This window comes from Bos indicus x Bos taurus, chromosome 7 (assembly GCF_003369695.1).
Source record: "Bos indicus x Bos taurus breed Angus x Brahman F1 hybrid chromosome 7, Bos_hybrid_MaternalHap_v2.0, whole genome shotgun sequence".
In the NCBI taxonomy this organism is placed as follows: domain Eukaryota; kingdom Metazoa; phylum Chordata; class Mammalia; order Artiodactyla; family Bovidae; genus Bos; species Bos indicus x Bos taurus.
The window spans coordinates 99,502,703-99,520,841 of NC_040082.1; the positions used below are offsets into that span (position 1 = coordinate 99,502,703).

General features: G+C 40.9%; 1 protein-coding gene across 1 annotated transcript in view; it reads right to left on the reverse strand.

Annotated features, from left to right (window-relative positions):
* Positions 1-348: 348 nt before the first annotated feature.
* Positions 349-18,139, reverse strand: part of ADGRE2 (adhesion G protein-coupled receptor E2) — a 66,695-nt gene continuing 48,904 nt past the window's right edge. The window contains 5 exon segments of the mRNA XM_027548026.1: positions 349-1,025; positions 14,949-15,059; positions 15,141-15,309; positions 16,200-16,291; positions 16,562-16,628. Coding sequence (XP_027403827.1) covers positions 1,017-1,025; positions 14,949-15,059; positions 15,141-15,309; positions 16,200-16,291; positions 16,562-16,628 — 448 coding nt within the window. The 3' untranslated portion in view covers positions 349-1,016.

Here is an 18,139-nt window from a genome sequence, read left to right on the forward strand (position 1 = left end):
TCTCATTCTGAGAATGAAATAGTTTGTTATACATGTAAGTAAAACTTAAAAAATGTGCAGTAGCAATATACTCTTTCTAATCCAGCACACCTTACAAATGTAAGGATGTAGAGATTTTATTTATTTACAGGATTCTGATTTCATTCTTAACAAAACCTTTTCTTTAACATGTAAGCTCTGTGAAATTAGAAACTAGATCTTTTAATTTAGTGCAGTACATGGTGTGTACTGAGCTTCCATGGTGGCTCAGATGGTAAAGAATCTGCCTGCAATGCAGGAGGCCTGACATCAATCCGTGGGTCAGGAAGATCCCCTGAAGAAAGGAATAGCTATCCACTCCAGTATTCTTGCCTGGAGAATTCCATGGGCAGAAGAGCCTGGTGGGCTATGGACTATGGGGTCACAAAGAGTCAGACACTATGGAGCGACTTACAAACACCCACACATATGGTGAGTAGTAAAATATATTTTTCTCATGCATAAGTTTGAGGGTGAAGAAGTTGAAGCATGTATGTATTGAAACCAACTGTCCTGCTTGCTTGTAACTCAAGTGTTTTTAGGACATAATCCAGGAAAAATTTGGGACACCATAGCAATTGTTTACCCTCCATGTATATATTTGAATCTTACTTTCCTGTCTTATGGTATTTTAAGTCAGTTTTCTGAAGCTCATTTTCCTTGTCATATACCTTCAAATATCTTCATATACCTACAAACTTGAGGAACTTTGTAGAAAAAGGTTGAAGCAGGTGATTTAATCTAAGGCAACTGGGGAATTACATCAGAGCCCTTTGACTATGCCAAGAGTGAGGTGAGCATACCATATGGAGTAGAAAAGCAAAATTCTCCCAGCAATCTAAATATCAACAATTCCCATCATACTTCCTTACACAATGGTTCTGTGAAGAGTTCCTTTAACAAACATGAAAACATATTTTAAAAGTTTTGCCCAGAGATGACGGTTCAGAATTTTCCTTTCCGAACAGGATACAAGATCATCTGATTTAGCCGTTAATTTAAGTCTCCTGAGAAGGAATATGTAAAAATGACACTTTGTTAGAAACTGCAAAACTTTTACACCGAAAACTAAAGAAGATTGTCAAAAGAAGTCAAAGAAGACCCAAAGAAATGGATCAACATGCCACATTCATGGATCAGAAGACAATACTGTTAAAATGGTAGCATTGCAGCAAATTGACCTATAGATTCAATGCAATCCTTATCAACATCTCAGTAACCTTATGATGTTGAATAAATATCCCCAGTTTCAATCAACTGATATTACTGTGGATGTTTTGTGCACATGGCTTTGTGCTGACCCTGTGCATTAAAAATAACACAGGCAAGATTTCTGATTTCACAAACCTTACCATCTAGTGGGAAGACAAATACAAATGGTCAATTATATTTGTGAAATGGGAGGTCCCTCTGGCCTGGTCCCTCCAATGATGTCCCTATCTTTTTGCTCTCCATGAAATGACCTAGAGCATTCTCTGTCCAGATGATTCTCTCTGTGTTAATGAAAAGAAAACAAAGGACCTCCCTGGCTTCTTAAAAGATGTGATAAGTGGAAATCAGTGAACCTGAAATCAGTGAACCTGATTTCACCAGGTACAGTAGTGTGGATGAGGGTAGTGGGAAGTTCATGAATAAAGATATGGGCATGAATTGGTATGCTGGGTCCTAGGTTAGGTATGACATTTATCAGTAAAATGTCAAATAAATAACAAGCCCTCCAGATGATTTTTGATGTACTGTAAGACTTGAGAGTCTTTAGTTTCACCAACAGCATATCTTAAGAGTGTCCCCCAACCCATAAGAAAAGTACTACAAGCTAATAGAAAAATATACCAAGGATATGAACAAATTGTTTCCAGAGATTGAAATATTACTGACTCATAAAGAAAGATGTTCCCTTTCACTAATAATAAAAAGGATACAAAGATACACATCTTTCCCTAGATATGCTATTTTCCTCTCAGATGGGTAAAAGTACAAAATTGGATAATAACCTTGTGGTGAGGCTGTAGGGAAATATGTGGCTCAGGATAAAAAATCTGCCTGCCAATGCAAGAAATGCAAGAGATGTGAGTTTGACCCCTAGGTTGGCAAGATCCTGGAAGTGGACATGGCAATGCACTCTAGTGTTCTTGCCCAGAAAATCCCATGGATAGAGGAGCTTGCAGGCTACAGTACATGGAATCACAACAGAGTTCACCAAAAGTGAGCACACACACACATACTACTGTTGTCAGGGTCGATGGAGTGACCTCAAGATGTTGAAATATGGAAGTATCTACAAACATGCAGTTGTGAAATTGACGCAGTATCCAACCTAACTGCATAATCAAAAATGAGATCAATGAAGTAAGTGTAAACAGTTGCAACATTATTTGTATTAGCAAATGATCTAACAAAAACACTCACTATAAGAGCCTTGATATGTAGTTTATCCAACAGAATGCCACATGGTCAAAAAATAATGGAGAATCTCTTTGTAGACTCAAGAGAATAATCTATCAGATGTGTGAAAAAGAAGGATCAAATAAGAAATACATAGATTGTATTTACTGTGTAAAACATCTATTGACACGTGCAGGAGAAGCCAACTTTGGTTTTTGGACCAAGAGGAATTCAGTGTCTGGAGTTCGAAGTGAGATGGAGATGGTTCCTTTCTTATTGTCTTGGCATTCAAAGCCCCAATATTTTAACTCTTCAATAAATGTAAAATTGTGTATTAAGTATGGATATTTTGACATCTAGTCACATGGCTGTAGGAAACATGGCCTTGGATTGTTGTTCAAACTTCTGGGGGCTCCTGTGATTCTTAAGCATTTTGTGCTACAGTCATTTCATGCTTACGTTCATGTGAGTGCCATTTGTATTTCAGTAAATTCCCCATTGTTTCAGGTTGCCAGAGAGTGTTGGTTTTGATGAACCAGAGAAAGTAAGCAGCTCACTTGGTCAGGTGAAGAGGCAAAGATTGCTCCTGACTCACCTGTACTCACTGGTTCCTCTGGTCCCCTCTGACCTCTGCCATCATCAAATCTTTCTTTCTACAGCCCTTGTGCACTCAATTCCAGAAGACTCTCATGGTATTGAGAATTCTATTGACAACCATGTCACTGTCCCCTGTGGTATACATAACCACTTCCAGGTTTGAAATCAAATGCGAATCTGGGTGGGCTTCCAAGGTGGTGATAAAGAATGCAGTAAAGAACACAGGAGACATGAGACACAGGTTTCATCCCAGGGTTGGGAAGATCCCATGGAGAAGAGAATGGCTACCCACTCCAGTATACTTTCCTGGGAAAGTCCATGGAAAAGCAGTCTTGGGGGCTACAGCCTATTGGGTTGCAAGAGTTGGAGATGACTTAGAGACTAAACCACCATGGCTAATTCACATTGTTTTATCACTGAAGCCAAAACAACATTGTAAAGCAATTATCCTCCAGTTTGAGAAAAACAAACAAACAAACAAACAAAAAAAGAACTTCCTCTACAAAAAAAAAAAGCAAAAACACAAACTGAGCTTTCTTTGTTTTTGGAGAAAACATTCAAAGTTTAGAGAGTTTTCATGTAAGGGAGCTTCTCCTGGTGGCTTCCAGATAGAGACACTGTGAGAGGGTCCAGGAGAGGCCACCTGAGAAGGAACACATATAGGCCCTGAGAGCTATACCAGCTCCCTTGCTGACAGATAGGAAGACAATGAGACCTCAGTCCAACAACCACAGGGAACTGAACCTTGCCAGAAGTCAGAGGGTTGGATGAGGATTCCGAGCCTCAATAAGAATGCAGTCCAGGTGGACAGAATGATTTCAGCATTGTAAAAATCTGAGCATCCATCCCAGTTGTACCATGCAAGATTTAATTTTTTCTTGTTTTACATGGGTGGGAATTTGTTACCCAGCAGCACACATTGAATGTAGCCACTCTGAGGGTTCTCCTCTGCACATCATAGTGGGCCATGAGGACAGCAAAGCTGCTGAGGTGGGTGCACTGGCAGGTGGTTCCCACCATCTTGCAGCCTCTGGTGGCCTGGTGACCACTTACATTCTGGCCACACTCCCAGAAGATGCAGTATGCATTCTTCTTTGGCCCAAGGATCACTGACTATAGGGACAGGAAGTAGGTGTGAGCTGGTGGGTCTATTGCTCAGAAATGCTGACCCAGAGCTAGCTTATGCTAGGCTTTCCTGGGGATATGATGCACTTGTGGGGGAGCCCTCTGAAACCCAAGGCTCTGCCCAGGACTCAGGACTCTTCCACATCCACAGTTCCATCCCAGCAGGACTCACATGTTGGAAGACCAAGGTGACAGGGGAGCTGAGGTTCTGGGTGTTATTGTTGCTGATAAAGGTGGATATACCATCTGACATCAGGATGGGGGAGACTTCCCACAGCAAACCCCTGTATGTCTCATGTGCAATTGCCTGTTCCTCAGTATCCAGGACCAGGGGGACTTTATCCAGCAACTTTCCCATCCCAGGTGTGGAGATAAGCCCTACTACCATAGGACCTGCAGGACAAGGACAAGATTGACATCTGGGAGTGCCCAACATGACCCCTCTTTTAGATGGACTTTCTTTGTAGCCCCATCATAACCTGCAATTCCTTTTAAACTTTCATTTTGTTTCATGGTTAGTGGCCACAAAAGGCTGCTCTTAGTGGGGCAAGGTTTCTCTAATAATTAGATACAGCAAGATGACTGAGTTATGCACATATATACATTCTTTTTATATTATTTTCCATTATGATTTGTCTTAGGTGTTTACAGTTTTTTTGAATGCACTGTTCAGTTCAGTTCAGTTGCTCAGTCATGTCCGACTCTTTGTGACCTCATGAACTGCAATACGCCAGGCCTCCTTGTCCATCTCCAACTCCCGGAGTCCACCTAAACCCATGTCCACTGAGTCGGTGATGCCATCCAACTATCTTATCCTCGGTCATCCCCTTCTTCTCCTGCTCTCAATCTTTCCTAGAATCAGGGTCTTTTCAAATGAGTCAGCTCTTCGCATCAGGTGCCCAAAGTATTGGAGTTTCAGCTTCAACATCAGTCCTTGGGACACAGTAAAATTCCGGATTTGCAGGAATTGAGTAACCAATAAGTCCACCACCATGACTTCTTTCACACTGATGACATGATGAATTTCTTGAAACACACACAACTAAGTATCTTTTGTTCTCACTTAATGGCTCAAAGAATAACACTTCAGGTTTTCCATGCAATAAGAAGATACAGTTCAAATGATTTTTTTTCTGCCACTCTGCACAGCTTGAGGGATCTTAATTTCCTGAGCAGGGACTGAAGCTGGGCGCAGAGCAGTGAAAGTGCCAAGTCTTAACCACTGGACTGCCAGGGAATCCCTCCAAAGATCTTTTTAAAATTAATTAATTCATTTTAATTGGAGGCTAATCACTTTACAGTATTGGGGTGGCTTTTGCCATACATTAACATGAATCAGCCATGGATGTACATAGGTCTCCCCATCCTGAACCCCACTCCCATGTCTCCCTTCCACATCCCTCTGGGTTGTCCCAGAGCACTGGTTCTGAGTGGCCTGTTTCATGCATCAGACTTGCACTGGTCATCTATTTTACATATGTAATATACATGTTTCAATGCTCGTCTCTCAAATCACCCCACTTTCACCTTCTCCCACATAGTCCAAAAGTCTGTTCTTTACCTCTGCCTCTCTTTAGCTGTCTTGCAAATAGGGTCATCATTACCATCTTTCTACATTCTATGCTATGCTGCTATGCTATGCTAAGTCACTTCAGTCATGTCCGACTCTATGTGACCCCATAGACGGTAGCCTACCAGGCTCCCCCGTCCCTGGGATTTTCCAGGCAAGAACACTGGAGTGGGTTGCCATTTCCTTCTCCAATGCATGAAAGTGAAAAGTGAAAGTGAAGTCGCTCAGTCGTGTCTGACTCTTAGCGATCCCATGGACTACAGCCTACCAGGCTCCTCTGTCCATGGGATTTTCCAGGCAAGAGTGCTGGAGTGAGGTGCCATTGCCTTCTCCACTACATTCTATATATATGCATTAATATCCTATATTGGTGTTTCTCTTTCTGACTTATTTCACTCTATATAATAGGCTCCAACTTCATCCCCCTCATTAGAACTGACACAAATGCATTCTTTTTTATAGCTGAGTAATTTTCCATTCAGTATATGTACCACAACTTCCTTATCCATTCATCTGCCAATGGACATCTAGGTTATTTCCATGCCCTAGCTATTGTAAACAGTGCAGCAATGAACACTGGGGTACACGTGTTTCTTTCAATTCTGGTTTCTTTGGTGTGTATGCCCAGCAGTGGGATGCTGGGTCATATGGCAGTTCTATTTCCAGCTTTTTAAGGAATCTCCACACTGTTCTCCATAGAGAACAGTGGCCATACTAGTTTGCATTTCCACCAACAGTATAAGAGGGTTCCCTTTTCTTCACACCCTCTCCAGCACTTATTGTTTGTAGACTTTCTGATGGCAGCCATGCTGAAAGGTGTGAGATGGTATCTCATGGAGGTTTTGATTAGCATTTTCTGATAATGAGCAATATTGAGTATCTTTTCCTGTGTTTGTTAACCATCTATAGGTCTTCTTTGGAGAAATGTCTGTTTAGTTCTTTGGCCCAGTTTTTGATTGGGTCATTTGTTTTTCTGGTATTGAGCTGCATGAGCTGTTTGTATATTTTGGAGTTCAATTCTTTGTTGTCAGTTGCTTCATTTGCTATTATTTTCTCCCATTCTGAAGGCTGCCTTTTCACCTTGTTTATAGTTTCCTTCATTGTGCGAAAGCTTTTAAGTTTAATTAGGCCCAATTTGTTTATTTTGTTTTTATTTCCTTTACTCTGGGAGGTGGGTCATAGAGGATCCTGCTGTGATTTATGTCAGAGACTGTTCTACCTATGTTTTCTTCTAAGAGTTTTATAGTTTCTGGTCTTATGTTTAGATCTTTAATCCATTTTGAGTTTATTTTTGTGCACGGTGTTAGAAAGTGCTCTAGTTTCATTCTTGTATGGGTGGTCAGCCAGTTTTCCCAACACCACTTGTTAAAGAGATTGTCTTTTCTCCATTATATATTTTTGCCTCCTTAGTCAAAGATAAGGTGTCCATATGTGAATGGATTTATCTCTGGGCTTTCTATTTTATTCCATTGATCTATATTTCTGTCTTTGTGCCAGTACCATACTGTGTTGATGACTGTAGCTTTATAGCATAGTCTGAAGTCAGGAAGGTTGATTCCTCCAGTTCCATTCTTCTTTCTCAAGATTATTTTGGCTACTCAAAGTTTGTTATGTTTCCATACAAATTGTGAAATTATTTGTCCTAGCTCTGTGAAAAATCAAAGATCTTTTAAAGTAACTTGGAAAGGTAATATTTTAGAAATGATACATGAGACCATAGAAAGATAAATATTTTCTTTGAAAGAAAGAAAAGAAATTTAAGAATTCTTTAGTTAAAAAAAAAATCTCCTTGTCAGATGGACTTGTCAGGATAAGATCAAAATACCTATCAGACTGGATGAAATTTGGTTGAGCCTGGTCTTTCTCAGAAGTCCCATCTCCCTATGTTTCCTAACCCTGAAGTTATAGAATATAATAACAGTTAAATGTCCTTCAAAAAAAAATCTATCTGTTTCTAATTGTATGTCTTGATTCCTCTAATCAGAGTTTAGGAAATGTTTTCTTCATGGAGTCATAAAATGTCAGTTTGAAAATTGATAAAAGTCTAGAAAAGTTACCTGTTGTTAATTGCCTGAGATGTAAAGGAAAAGTCACTGAAGTCCTTTGGGACAATCCTTACCATCCCCAGTATGAGTTATGTATTGCTAGGTCTATAGAAAGCTCAGGGAAAATTCTGGTGTTTGGGATGGGCAACTTCACTCAAGAAGGTTTCAAATATTGTGCTCCAGGAAATTATGCACAATGGAACACAGATAAATTTTGTTTTTCTTGAACAAGATGACAGGAAGCCATAGAAGAAAATTCCAGAATGAAAGAAAGATATCCCTAACTTTTAAGCACTGCTGCTACTGCTAAGTCTCTTCAGTCGTGTCCAACTCTGTGCGACCCCATAGACGGCAGCCCACCAGGCTCCCCCATCCCTGGGATTCTCCAGGCAAGAACACTGGAGTGGGTTGCCATTTCCTTCTCCAGTGCATGAAAGTGAAAAAATAAAGTGAAGTTGCTCAGTCGTGTCCGACTCTTAGCGACCCCATGGACTGCAGCCCACCAGGCCCCTCCGTCCATGGGATTTTCCAGGCAAGAGTACTGGAGTGGGTTGCCATTGCCTTCTCCACTTTTAAGCACAAGAGACACCAAATTTTAGGAGAAAGTAGAAGATGTAATTTCATTAAGCCATGGATTTGTTTGGTCCTTTGCCCATAGATAGTAGAAATAGCTGACCAGATTACTTGAAGTTTAGAATCCTTCAATGGCTATCTGATGCCATTACTGTGTTTCTCTATAGAGAAAGTGTATTTCGTTTCTTCACTATGTATATCATCTCTGCAGGAAGTAGGGGACAGTGGCAAATATTTATTCACACACATTATTCACACACTTCACACATATGAAGAAGATTTCAGTATTTTTACTATAAATCATGAGATTAAAAGATGCTTACTCCTTGGAAGGAAGGTTACAACTAACCTAGACAGCATATTAAAAAGCAGAGATATTACTTTGCCAACAAAGGTCCGTCTATTCAAAGCTATGGTTTTTGCAGTAGTCATGTATGCATGTGAGAGTTGGACTATAAAGAAAGCTGAGCGCCAAAGAATTGATGCTTTTGAACTGTGGTGTTGGAGAAGACTCTTGAGAGTCCCTTGGACAGCAAGGAGATCCAACTAGTCCACCCTAAAGGAGATCAGTCCTAAGTGTTCATCTGAGGGACTGATGTTGAAGCCAAAACTCCAGTACTTTGGCCACCTGATGTGAGGAGCTGACTCATTGGAAAAGACCCTGATGCTGGGAAAGATTGAAGGCAGGAGGAGAAGGGGACAACAGAGGATGAGATGGTTGGATGGCATCACTGACTCAATGGAGATGAGTTTGAGTAAACTCCAGGAATTGGTGATAGACAGGGAGGCCTGGCGTGCTGCAGTCCATGGGGCTGCAAAGAGCTGGACATGACTGAACAACTGAACTGAACTATAAACCTAACCCACATACAATAGATGTGCTAGCAGAATAATGATCCCACAAAGATGTCAACATCTTAACTCTGGAAGCTGCAAATATATGAGCTTACATGGAAAAATGAATTTTTATGATCTTGAGGTGGAAAATGTATCCTGGATTACCCTGATGAGCCAGTGTAATGATCTGGGTCTTCATAAAGGGGAGAGGAAAATAAGAGAGTAAGACGCGGGAAAAGATATAATGATGGAGGTGAGGAAGAGAGAGAGAGAGAGAGAGAGAGAGAGAGAGAGAGAGAGAGAGAGAGAGAGAGAGATGAAAGAGGAAGAAAAGAAGAAGGGGAAGAAGGAGGAGGAGGATAGAGGTGAGCTGACTGATCTGAAAAGCTACACTAAACAGACTTTGAAGATTGAGTGAATTACGAGGCCACTAACCATGGAATGCAGGCATCACCAAGAAGTTAAAAAAAGGTGAAGAAATGTGTATTTCCCTAAAGTCTCCAGAAGGGATACAGACATTTTAATTTTAGTTCTATAAGATCCATTTTGAACTTTTGACCTCTAGATCTGTAGGATAAATTTGTTTGTTTTTAGCAGCAAGTGTGTGGTAACCTGTTACAGCAGCGGTAGGAAACTACACTATGGAAGTGTAAGTTTTCTTGGATTCTAAAGTGAGGGAAGCTCAGATTATGTTCTGTGTCTCCCAGGGACAGGGTTATGCCCTTGATGAGGCTGAGTTGACTCAAGAACATGGAGAGTCAGACACCATTACATTCCCTTAAGCAGAGACTCATGAGTTATTTGTTCTATTCTCTCTGAATGAGTGTAATCCATGAGTGGGACAGGGCTGTGGTAGAGCAAGTCATTGAATCTCTTAGATCTGTGGGGTCCTCCCCATGTGGACAGCATCAATTGTATGAGGGAAGCCACATTAACTCCCGCTAGGTTACACTCTGCAACCTTGGCTGAATCAGAATTTAGTGTGAGGAGGATGTTCAGCACCTCCCGCCCCCCACCAAGACTTGACCCACTTAGAGTCTGAAAAGGGAAGCATGTGGTTAGTTCTGATTGAGTTAATTTAAGAAAATGGTCTTAATTTGGGGGGAGGAGACAAATGAGGCAACTGAGAGTTTAAATGTTTCACAATTTTGAAACAATTTGAAAAGCAATTTGACCTAGCTCACACAGCAAACACTTGGTTGAGCTAATATTTCATTCCAGATTTGTTTCAGCCTGGGAACTAGGATCTACACAATGCTCTGGGATCATAAGGAAATACTTGGGTTTAATTGGTAGACAGGATGGTTAGTAATAAAAAAAATATAGTAGGAGAGAGAATTACCTTGATATTTCCAAAGGAAAGAGGCACCATAAAATAATCAATAATTTTGTCTGATATTTTACCCCCTTAATGATCAGTTATTCATTCATTCATTTTTGTTTAGTAAGTAATTTCTGATCATTTGGAAAATGTTAAACACTGGAGAGAGAGATTGATGAATAATACAGTTTCTGCCCCTTCTTTCAGGTGCAGATTATTCACTCATTAATTTAACCAATCATGTAGCAATTATGCATTGAGTAGTTCTACATGTCTGGCACTGTGTGAAATATTGAAGATATAACAGACAGGAAAAGCAAAATGGTGCCTGCAGATGGTAAATCTAGAAGGAAACAGATATTAATCAATTAATAGAGAAATCAATTAATAGAGAAAATCAAGAGCAAACTGACTCTGACAAAACTCTCTAGGGGCTATTGGAAAGAAACATGGAAGAATCTGATCTAACCTGAGCAGGTACAGGCTTCATGGAGGAATCAACATATAGAGATATGTCTGAAGGAGTACATAGTTTTGAGTCAAGGAATAAAAAAGAGTGTTTTAAAGAGAAGGAATATGTGCAAAGCCTTTGTCCCAAAGAGGCACACTGAATTTTCAAAATTGAAAGAAATTTGATGTGGCTGGAATAATGGTGAGTACATGGTATATGAAGCTGGAGAGGAAAGCAGGAGATGAATCAAACAAATTCTCACCGATGTATGGCTCTTGGTTTTGACCCTATATGTAATGTTTTTACCAAAGAGTGCAATGATTTTATTTGTGTTTTGAAAAGATCTTTCTGATTTCTGGGTAAAGGATGTATTGGGAGGTGACAAGGATGGAAAGAATAATCAGTGAGGTGAGCATAGCAGGTGTTTAGGCAAGCTGGCAGCCTGGCTAAGGAGGAGGTGATGGAAGTTGAGATAGCAGGAGAGATTGTGGACATATTGAAAAGATAAGAACAAAAAGATCAAAGGTGGTATGTTGTGATGGTAATAAGATAGCTGTTGAGAGTAACTTTCAGGATCCAAACTTGTGCCAAAGGATGAATGTGGTATCATGAAGATTGAGAAGGACACCATGAGAAAGAACTGGATTAGGGTAAAGACTGCAAGCCTTAAATTGGAAAGCTGAGTTGATGAAGACTTTGAGATACCAAAAATGTCAAATACTCCATACTCCTTTAGATTTAAGAGGAGAAGTAAGAGATAAAGAAACTAATGGTCACCATTTGCAGCTATTGTGACTGAATCTAAGGAATAAATGTTGTCTAGGAGAAAAGAATAAAACAGGAATTAAAGTTGTTCTGGAACCAATCACTTGTATGGAACTACAAAGGAGACAGAGATTAGCAAGAGAGAATGGAAGAAAGACAAAGAGGAATGTGTAAGTAGAATCTAGTGAGGATAAGGATGGAGTGTTTTATGAGAAAACAGCAGAGAATGATCAGAAATTGTGAAAGACTTTCTGGGAGATGGAGATCATTGTAAATCTAAGAGATATTTGTTTTGGTGAACTATAGGGGAAAGAAACTATAATTTGCATGGGAGCCAGCACGGGAGTTCCCACCCATGACAAAGGTCATGCGGAGAGGACCTGACATGCAAAGGTGAATCAGGACTCGAGAGGCCGCCTGGACCTGCCCAAGCATCTACCCCCAAACCAAAATCTGTCTGTTTTACTATTTCATGACTTTCACCAACTTTTCTGACATTAACGGGGGTGGGGGTGGGGGTGGGGGCTATCCCCGACCACCATTTCTCTGAAGAAAATAAACTTAGAGTTCTAGCTAATAAATCTCCAAGGTATAATAGGTGTGTTCCAATTCAAACCCCTCTGATGACTTTTTAGCTTGCCTGACAGGTTTGTTCAGATTCCTGCAGCTACGAATGTGATTGGCACGGGAAGCTTAAGATATTCTAACAATGCAGAGCTTCTTGGAGAGTTAAGAAATTATTAGAATAGCACTGGTGGAGGGTTTTATTGTTGAGCCAATACTTGCTGCCAAGTTTCCACATCCCCTGTATTGTGTCCTTGGGAGTATATTCATTGATATAGTTGGTATATAGGGAAAATAAATAGTAACCTTGGTGTTAATAACCTTGGACCCTTGAGTTAATTCTTTTATTGTTATAGCCCACCACTCTTTGCCCTATAGGAATGCAACTTTAATGCTTCCGGAGGGTGGCGCCTGACTTCAGAATAATCACCTTTAGAGAAAATAAGTTTTCTGATTGACTAACCATTATTCAGAAGAAAGGGTCATAAAATGTTAACAGGCCTCCTGGCCAGAAGATGATGTAAATCATCTAAAGCCATAAGTTTGCAGAAAGAAAGCCTGGCTTCAATAAGGGTCAAGGACTGCTGACCTTGCATGACTCTCTACCCCCTATTATCCTCTGTGCACAACTTAAGGTATAAAAGCTACTTTGGAAAATAAAGTTGTGGGCCTTGCTCATCAGGCTTGGTCTCCCTGTGTCATTCTTTCTTGTTTCCTTTTCTCTCGTTTTCTTCTCTGTTCTTCCTTCAGGATGACTAACTTGGAGCGTGGGGGCCCTCTGAGACCACTTATTTGCCCGGGCTTCTAAGACCCACTCGAGAAGGTGCCTAAGGTGGGGCACTTTCCACGATTTGAGAGGGCGCCTGTGGCCTCCGTGGTCAGTGCAAACCTGATGTCACAGGTTTTATTGGCTTTCTGGGTAAATCAGTTAGATCAAGCCTTTGTCTCTCCCCTTTTGCTATTCTTTTGCCAACGCTGTCCTCCCGAGGGAATCCCTGGATCCAACCAGGGCTGGGCCCCGGTAGGCTGAAGGCATGAGTTTAAGGCAGGGAAATAAAGACAGAAATGTCAACTCTTGGCTGGTAGCTAGAAGATGGCCAAGTAGTACATGTTTGTAAGACAGAAGAGAACCAAACATGTATCCACAGCTACGGGGAAAATACTGTTGAAAATGAGAGGAAAGAGTGAGGGAAGAAGGGTAAGGGGAAGAGAGAATGAGAGAATATGTGTGAAAAAGAGTATAAGGGAAATTGATAAGCGTTAATAATGGTATTCAAAGCAGAGGTGGAATAATTGTCTTCAGAGAGGAGAAGGTTCATTGTCTCAATGATATAAGAGGATGCACACTGATAGTTTTTATGGCATAGAGTTCACAAAGTATCATCACGACAAGGTTGATTTTCTTTGTGAAATAAGTGCTGAGAACATTTGTTGAGAAAGGGCAAAGTGGTAGAAGATTCAATGGTGGAATCAGTGCTTATGGAAGTTGGGGGGACAGGTAATGTGAGAAATGCAGAAGGGCTTCCAGGCAAATAGTAGTTTCCTTTTAGTGAGATGGAAGATTGAAGGCATTAAATAGAAGATGGAAGAGGTCAGAAAATATAAGGAAAATAAGTTTGTAAGTCTAAACCAGTAAGTGTTGTTTCTTGGTCATCACTTTCATGAATTATCTTGTGTCACTACTGCTTATCTTTTTCGGTTCTGTGGTGGGTAGAGGGAACCAAGGGGCTTTCCCAGTGTCTCAGGGGTAAAGAATCTGTCTGCTGTGCAGGAGACCTGCATTTGATCCCTGGATTGGGAAGATCCCTGGAGGAGTGCATGACAACCCACTCCAGTATTCTTGCTAGAGAATCCCATAGACAGAGGATCCTGGCGTGCTGTAGTCCATAGGAAGGCACGGAATCAGACACAACTGAAGCGATGGAGCACAGCACAGCACAGCACAGCACAGCATAGCACAGAGAGTGCCCCAATATCAGGCAATCTTGTTAAGAAAGTCTAAAATTCCAGCTAACACCTTTCTCTTTGGTGCACAGATAAGTACATAATCTCCCCCCATTTTCTGCATTTTTGAGGGGTGCTGCTGAGTGTTACACAGAGACAGGTGTACAGCAAAATGGTAGGATAATGTGACTCTGAATAGAATGTACCTCACCATTTCAGATCATTGATAGTTGCTTATTTAGTTGACCATGCATGGCACATAGTAAGTTTTCATTAGGAATACTGATATGAGTCAAGATGGACACAGTTCCTCAAAGGAATACAAGTGAAATACATTTTGTAAACAAACTGAGACCACTGCTAATGGTTAGTGTGTGTGTGTGTGTGTGTGTGTGTGCGCGCATGCACACATGCGTGCATGCTCAGTAGTGTCCGATTGTGTGCAACCCAATGGACTGTACCTGCCAGGCTCCTTTGTGCATGGAATTTTCCAGGCAAGAATTCTGGAGTTCATTGCCATTTTCTACCTAGGGGATCTTCCTGACTCAGAGTTCAAACCCAGGTATCTGGCATCTCCTGCATTGACAGGCAGATTCTTTACCACCAATGCCACTTGAGAATGAGTGAAACAGTAAACAAAGGGTAAGCCATCCTAAGACAGCAACAGCTCATATGCAGCTGTCCAGTGTGCTAGGCATGTGCTGATCAATGAATTGGTTAGTGAAGTGCTCTGGGGGCAGTGCATGATCTTACCTCACTGTGTTTGCAACCTTCAGACATGGTCCTGCTGGAGAGCGTGTACTTCTCAGACTCAGCTTTGCTTTTCCTGATTCTTTTCAACCACTTCCTGTATTGCTCACGGACCTGCAAAGCATGCTCTGAGTCAGCTCACCTGAGAGGAGTGAGGGTGGGATGGGTCCTGACAGGGAGTCAAGACAGTGGTACCTGCTGGCTGAGGAGGCAGTACACCAGGAAGATGAAGACGCCCTGCAGGCTGTTGATGATGGTGAAGAGGTAGGCCATGACGCGGGCAGCTAGTCCCACCTGCAGGATTCCCAGAAACCACGTGCATCCCAAGATGAAGAGCTGAGCTGTGGCTTTAAATGTCAGCATCCTGAGTAGGAGGAGAAGGTAAGTTCCTGATACAACCAGAGCCATTCTCATCTTCACTCATGGATGCTCCTTCCTTTCCCTGTTGGTAATGACTTCTCAGACTGGGTTGTGATTCGTTTTATTCTTTGCTGTCAATGATGCTCCACAATAGAAATGCCACTGAGGTCTAGAATGACATTTTGATTTGGATGGAAAGGGAAGCGACACTTCATAAGTTGCAAAATCTTTATGATCCTCTGTGGAGATACCTAATTTCATTCAACCAGTGTTCCTGAGGAAGTACCATGCATCACACTCTGTGTTGGGTCCTGGGCATTAAACATCACAAAGGCGAGATATCTATTTTCATAAAGCTCATGATCTACTCAAATGACTAATACAACAAAACAGTAAGATGCATAATTTAGAAAAGATAATGGTAGAAATGCAAAAGAAAGAGCATCAGATATGCACAAGATTTCCTGGAACAAAGGTCTGCCTAAACCTCTTAGAAGATTTAATGTTCACTGGGATTTTTACCAGGAAGAGGAGTGGGAGAGAGGTGAGAACGAGCTTGAAATGTGGGGTGTGAAAGTGTACTAGAATATGTGGAAGTGGTCACATATTCCTCTAAGTGCTTCATGGGAACATAATTGTTCTCTGCACATTTGTCATAGGACTGCTGACAAAGTCCAGAGAATGTTGCTGAGGGAGTCACAAGGTCACAAACTGGAATTAGAGATGGATAGAGAACACCACTGGGTCTGAACTTGCTGCCTTAGGACACCTCCATTCATTTTACTCTGGCTTTCCTTAGAAAACCTGAGAATGGACACAAGGACCTGTTCAGGCACATGCCTTCACTTTTGCAACCACACATCTGCAGGGCTGTCAGTCTCTTCTCCATCTTACCTCGTGTTCTGGAGGGTGGACACCTCACTATTGAGGGAACAGAGTTTTCTTTTCAAAATCCAAAGGGTCATCAGAAAGAAGGCTAAATTGACCTTCAGGAAACCAGAAAAGATTTATTGAGTAAAATTTCAGTCCCTTGTCTAGCCTGTCCAACATCATTTCCACACTTAAGTAGTTTCTATTTTTAACCATATTAGTGTGTTAAGTTTTAAGAATGGTCTTAGAAAATGCAACCAAACCCATGATAACCCAGGAACACTCCTGTTCTTGTCACCTCTGTCACCAACCCATGCCCCCCACTTTTAGTTCTCTTTAAATGATGCTTAGCTGAGTATTAAAGATGCTTTGATGTCATCACTCACAGAGAAGATGGCACAGACTGGTCCAAGGAAACCCCATTTAAATCCCTTTTCTGAGTGGAGCCAGCAGCTGAGAAGGGAGAGAATAAAAAATGCATTTGTGGTCAAGAAGATGTGGTACATATTTACGGTGGAATATTACTCAGTCAGAAGGAACTAAATAATGCCATCTGCAGTGATATGAATGGACCTAGAGATTGTCATACTAAGTGAAGTAAGTCAGATAGTGAAAGACAAATATCATATGATATTGCTTATATGCAGTATCTTAAAAAAAGTATATAAATGAGCCTCTTTACAAAACAGAAATAAAGTCGCAGATGTAGAAAACAAGCTTATAGTTACAAAGGGGAAAGGAGGGAACAAATTGGGTGACTGGGATTGACATATACACGCTATTATATTTAAAACAGATAACTAATAAGTACCTACTATAGAGCTCATGGTACTGTACTCAATACTTTGTAATGACCTATATGCAAAAAGAATCTGAAAAGGGGCTGAATATATGTATATGGATAATTGATTCACTTTGCTGTACAGCAAAAACTAACACAACATTGTAAATCAACTACAATGAAGGAACACATGTATACCTGTGGCAGATTCATTTTGATATTTGGCAAAACTAATACAATTATGTAAAGTTTAAAAAAAAGTGAATTTGCATTGCATATTAGTGCATATATATGGAATCTAGAAAAATGGTACTGGTGAATTTATTTGTAGATCAGGAAGAGAGGCACAGACATAGAGAACAGACTTGTGGACACAATGAGGGGAGAATGTGGGGTGAATTGAGAGAGCAGCATTGAAATGTGTACATTACCATGTGTAAAATAGTTAGTGGGAAATTGTGGCATAACACAGGGAACTCAACCCAATGCCCTGTGACAACCTAGAGGCATGGGATGGGGGTGGGTGGGAGGGAGTATCAAGAAGGGGAAATGTACGCATATTTATGGGTGATTCACATTGTTGTATGGCAGAAACAAATAGGACACTGCAAGACAATTATCCTCCAATTAAAAACAGATATTTAGTTTCATTTTTTTAACAAGTGGTTGACCAGTTTTCCCAGCACCACTTGTTAAAGAGATTGTCTTTAATCCATTGTATATTCCTGCCTCCTTTGTCAAAGATAAGGTGTCCCTAGGTGCGTGGATTTATCTCTGGGCTTTCTATTTTGTTCCATTGATCAATATTTCTGTCTTTGTGCCAATACCATACTGTCTTGATGACTGTGGCTTTGTAGTAGAGCCTGAAGTCAGGCAGGTTGATTCCTCCCGTTCCATTCTTCTTTCTCAAGATTGCTTTGGCTATTCGAGGTTTTTTGTATTTCCATACAAATAGTGAAATTGTTTGTTCTGGCTCTCTGAAAAATACCGTTGGTATCTTGATAGGGATTGCATTGAATCTATAAATTGCTTTGGGTAGTATACTCATTTTCACTTATTGATTCTTCCAATCCATGAACATGGTATATTTCTCCATCTATTAGTGTCCTCTTTGATTTCTTTCACCAGTGTTTTATGCTGCTGCTGCTGCTGCTAAGTCACTTCAGTCATGTCCGACTCTGTG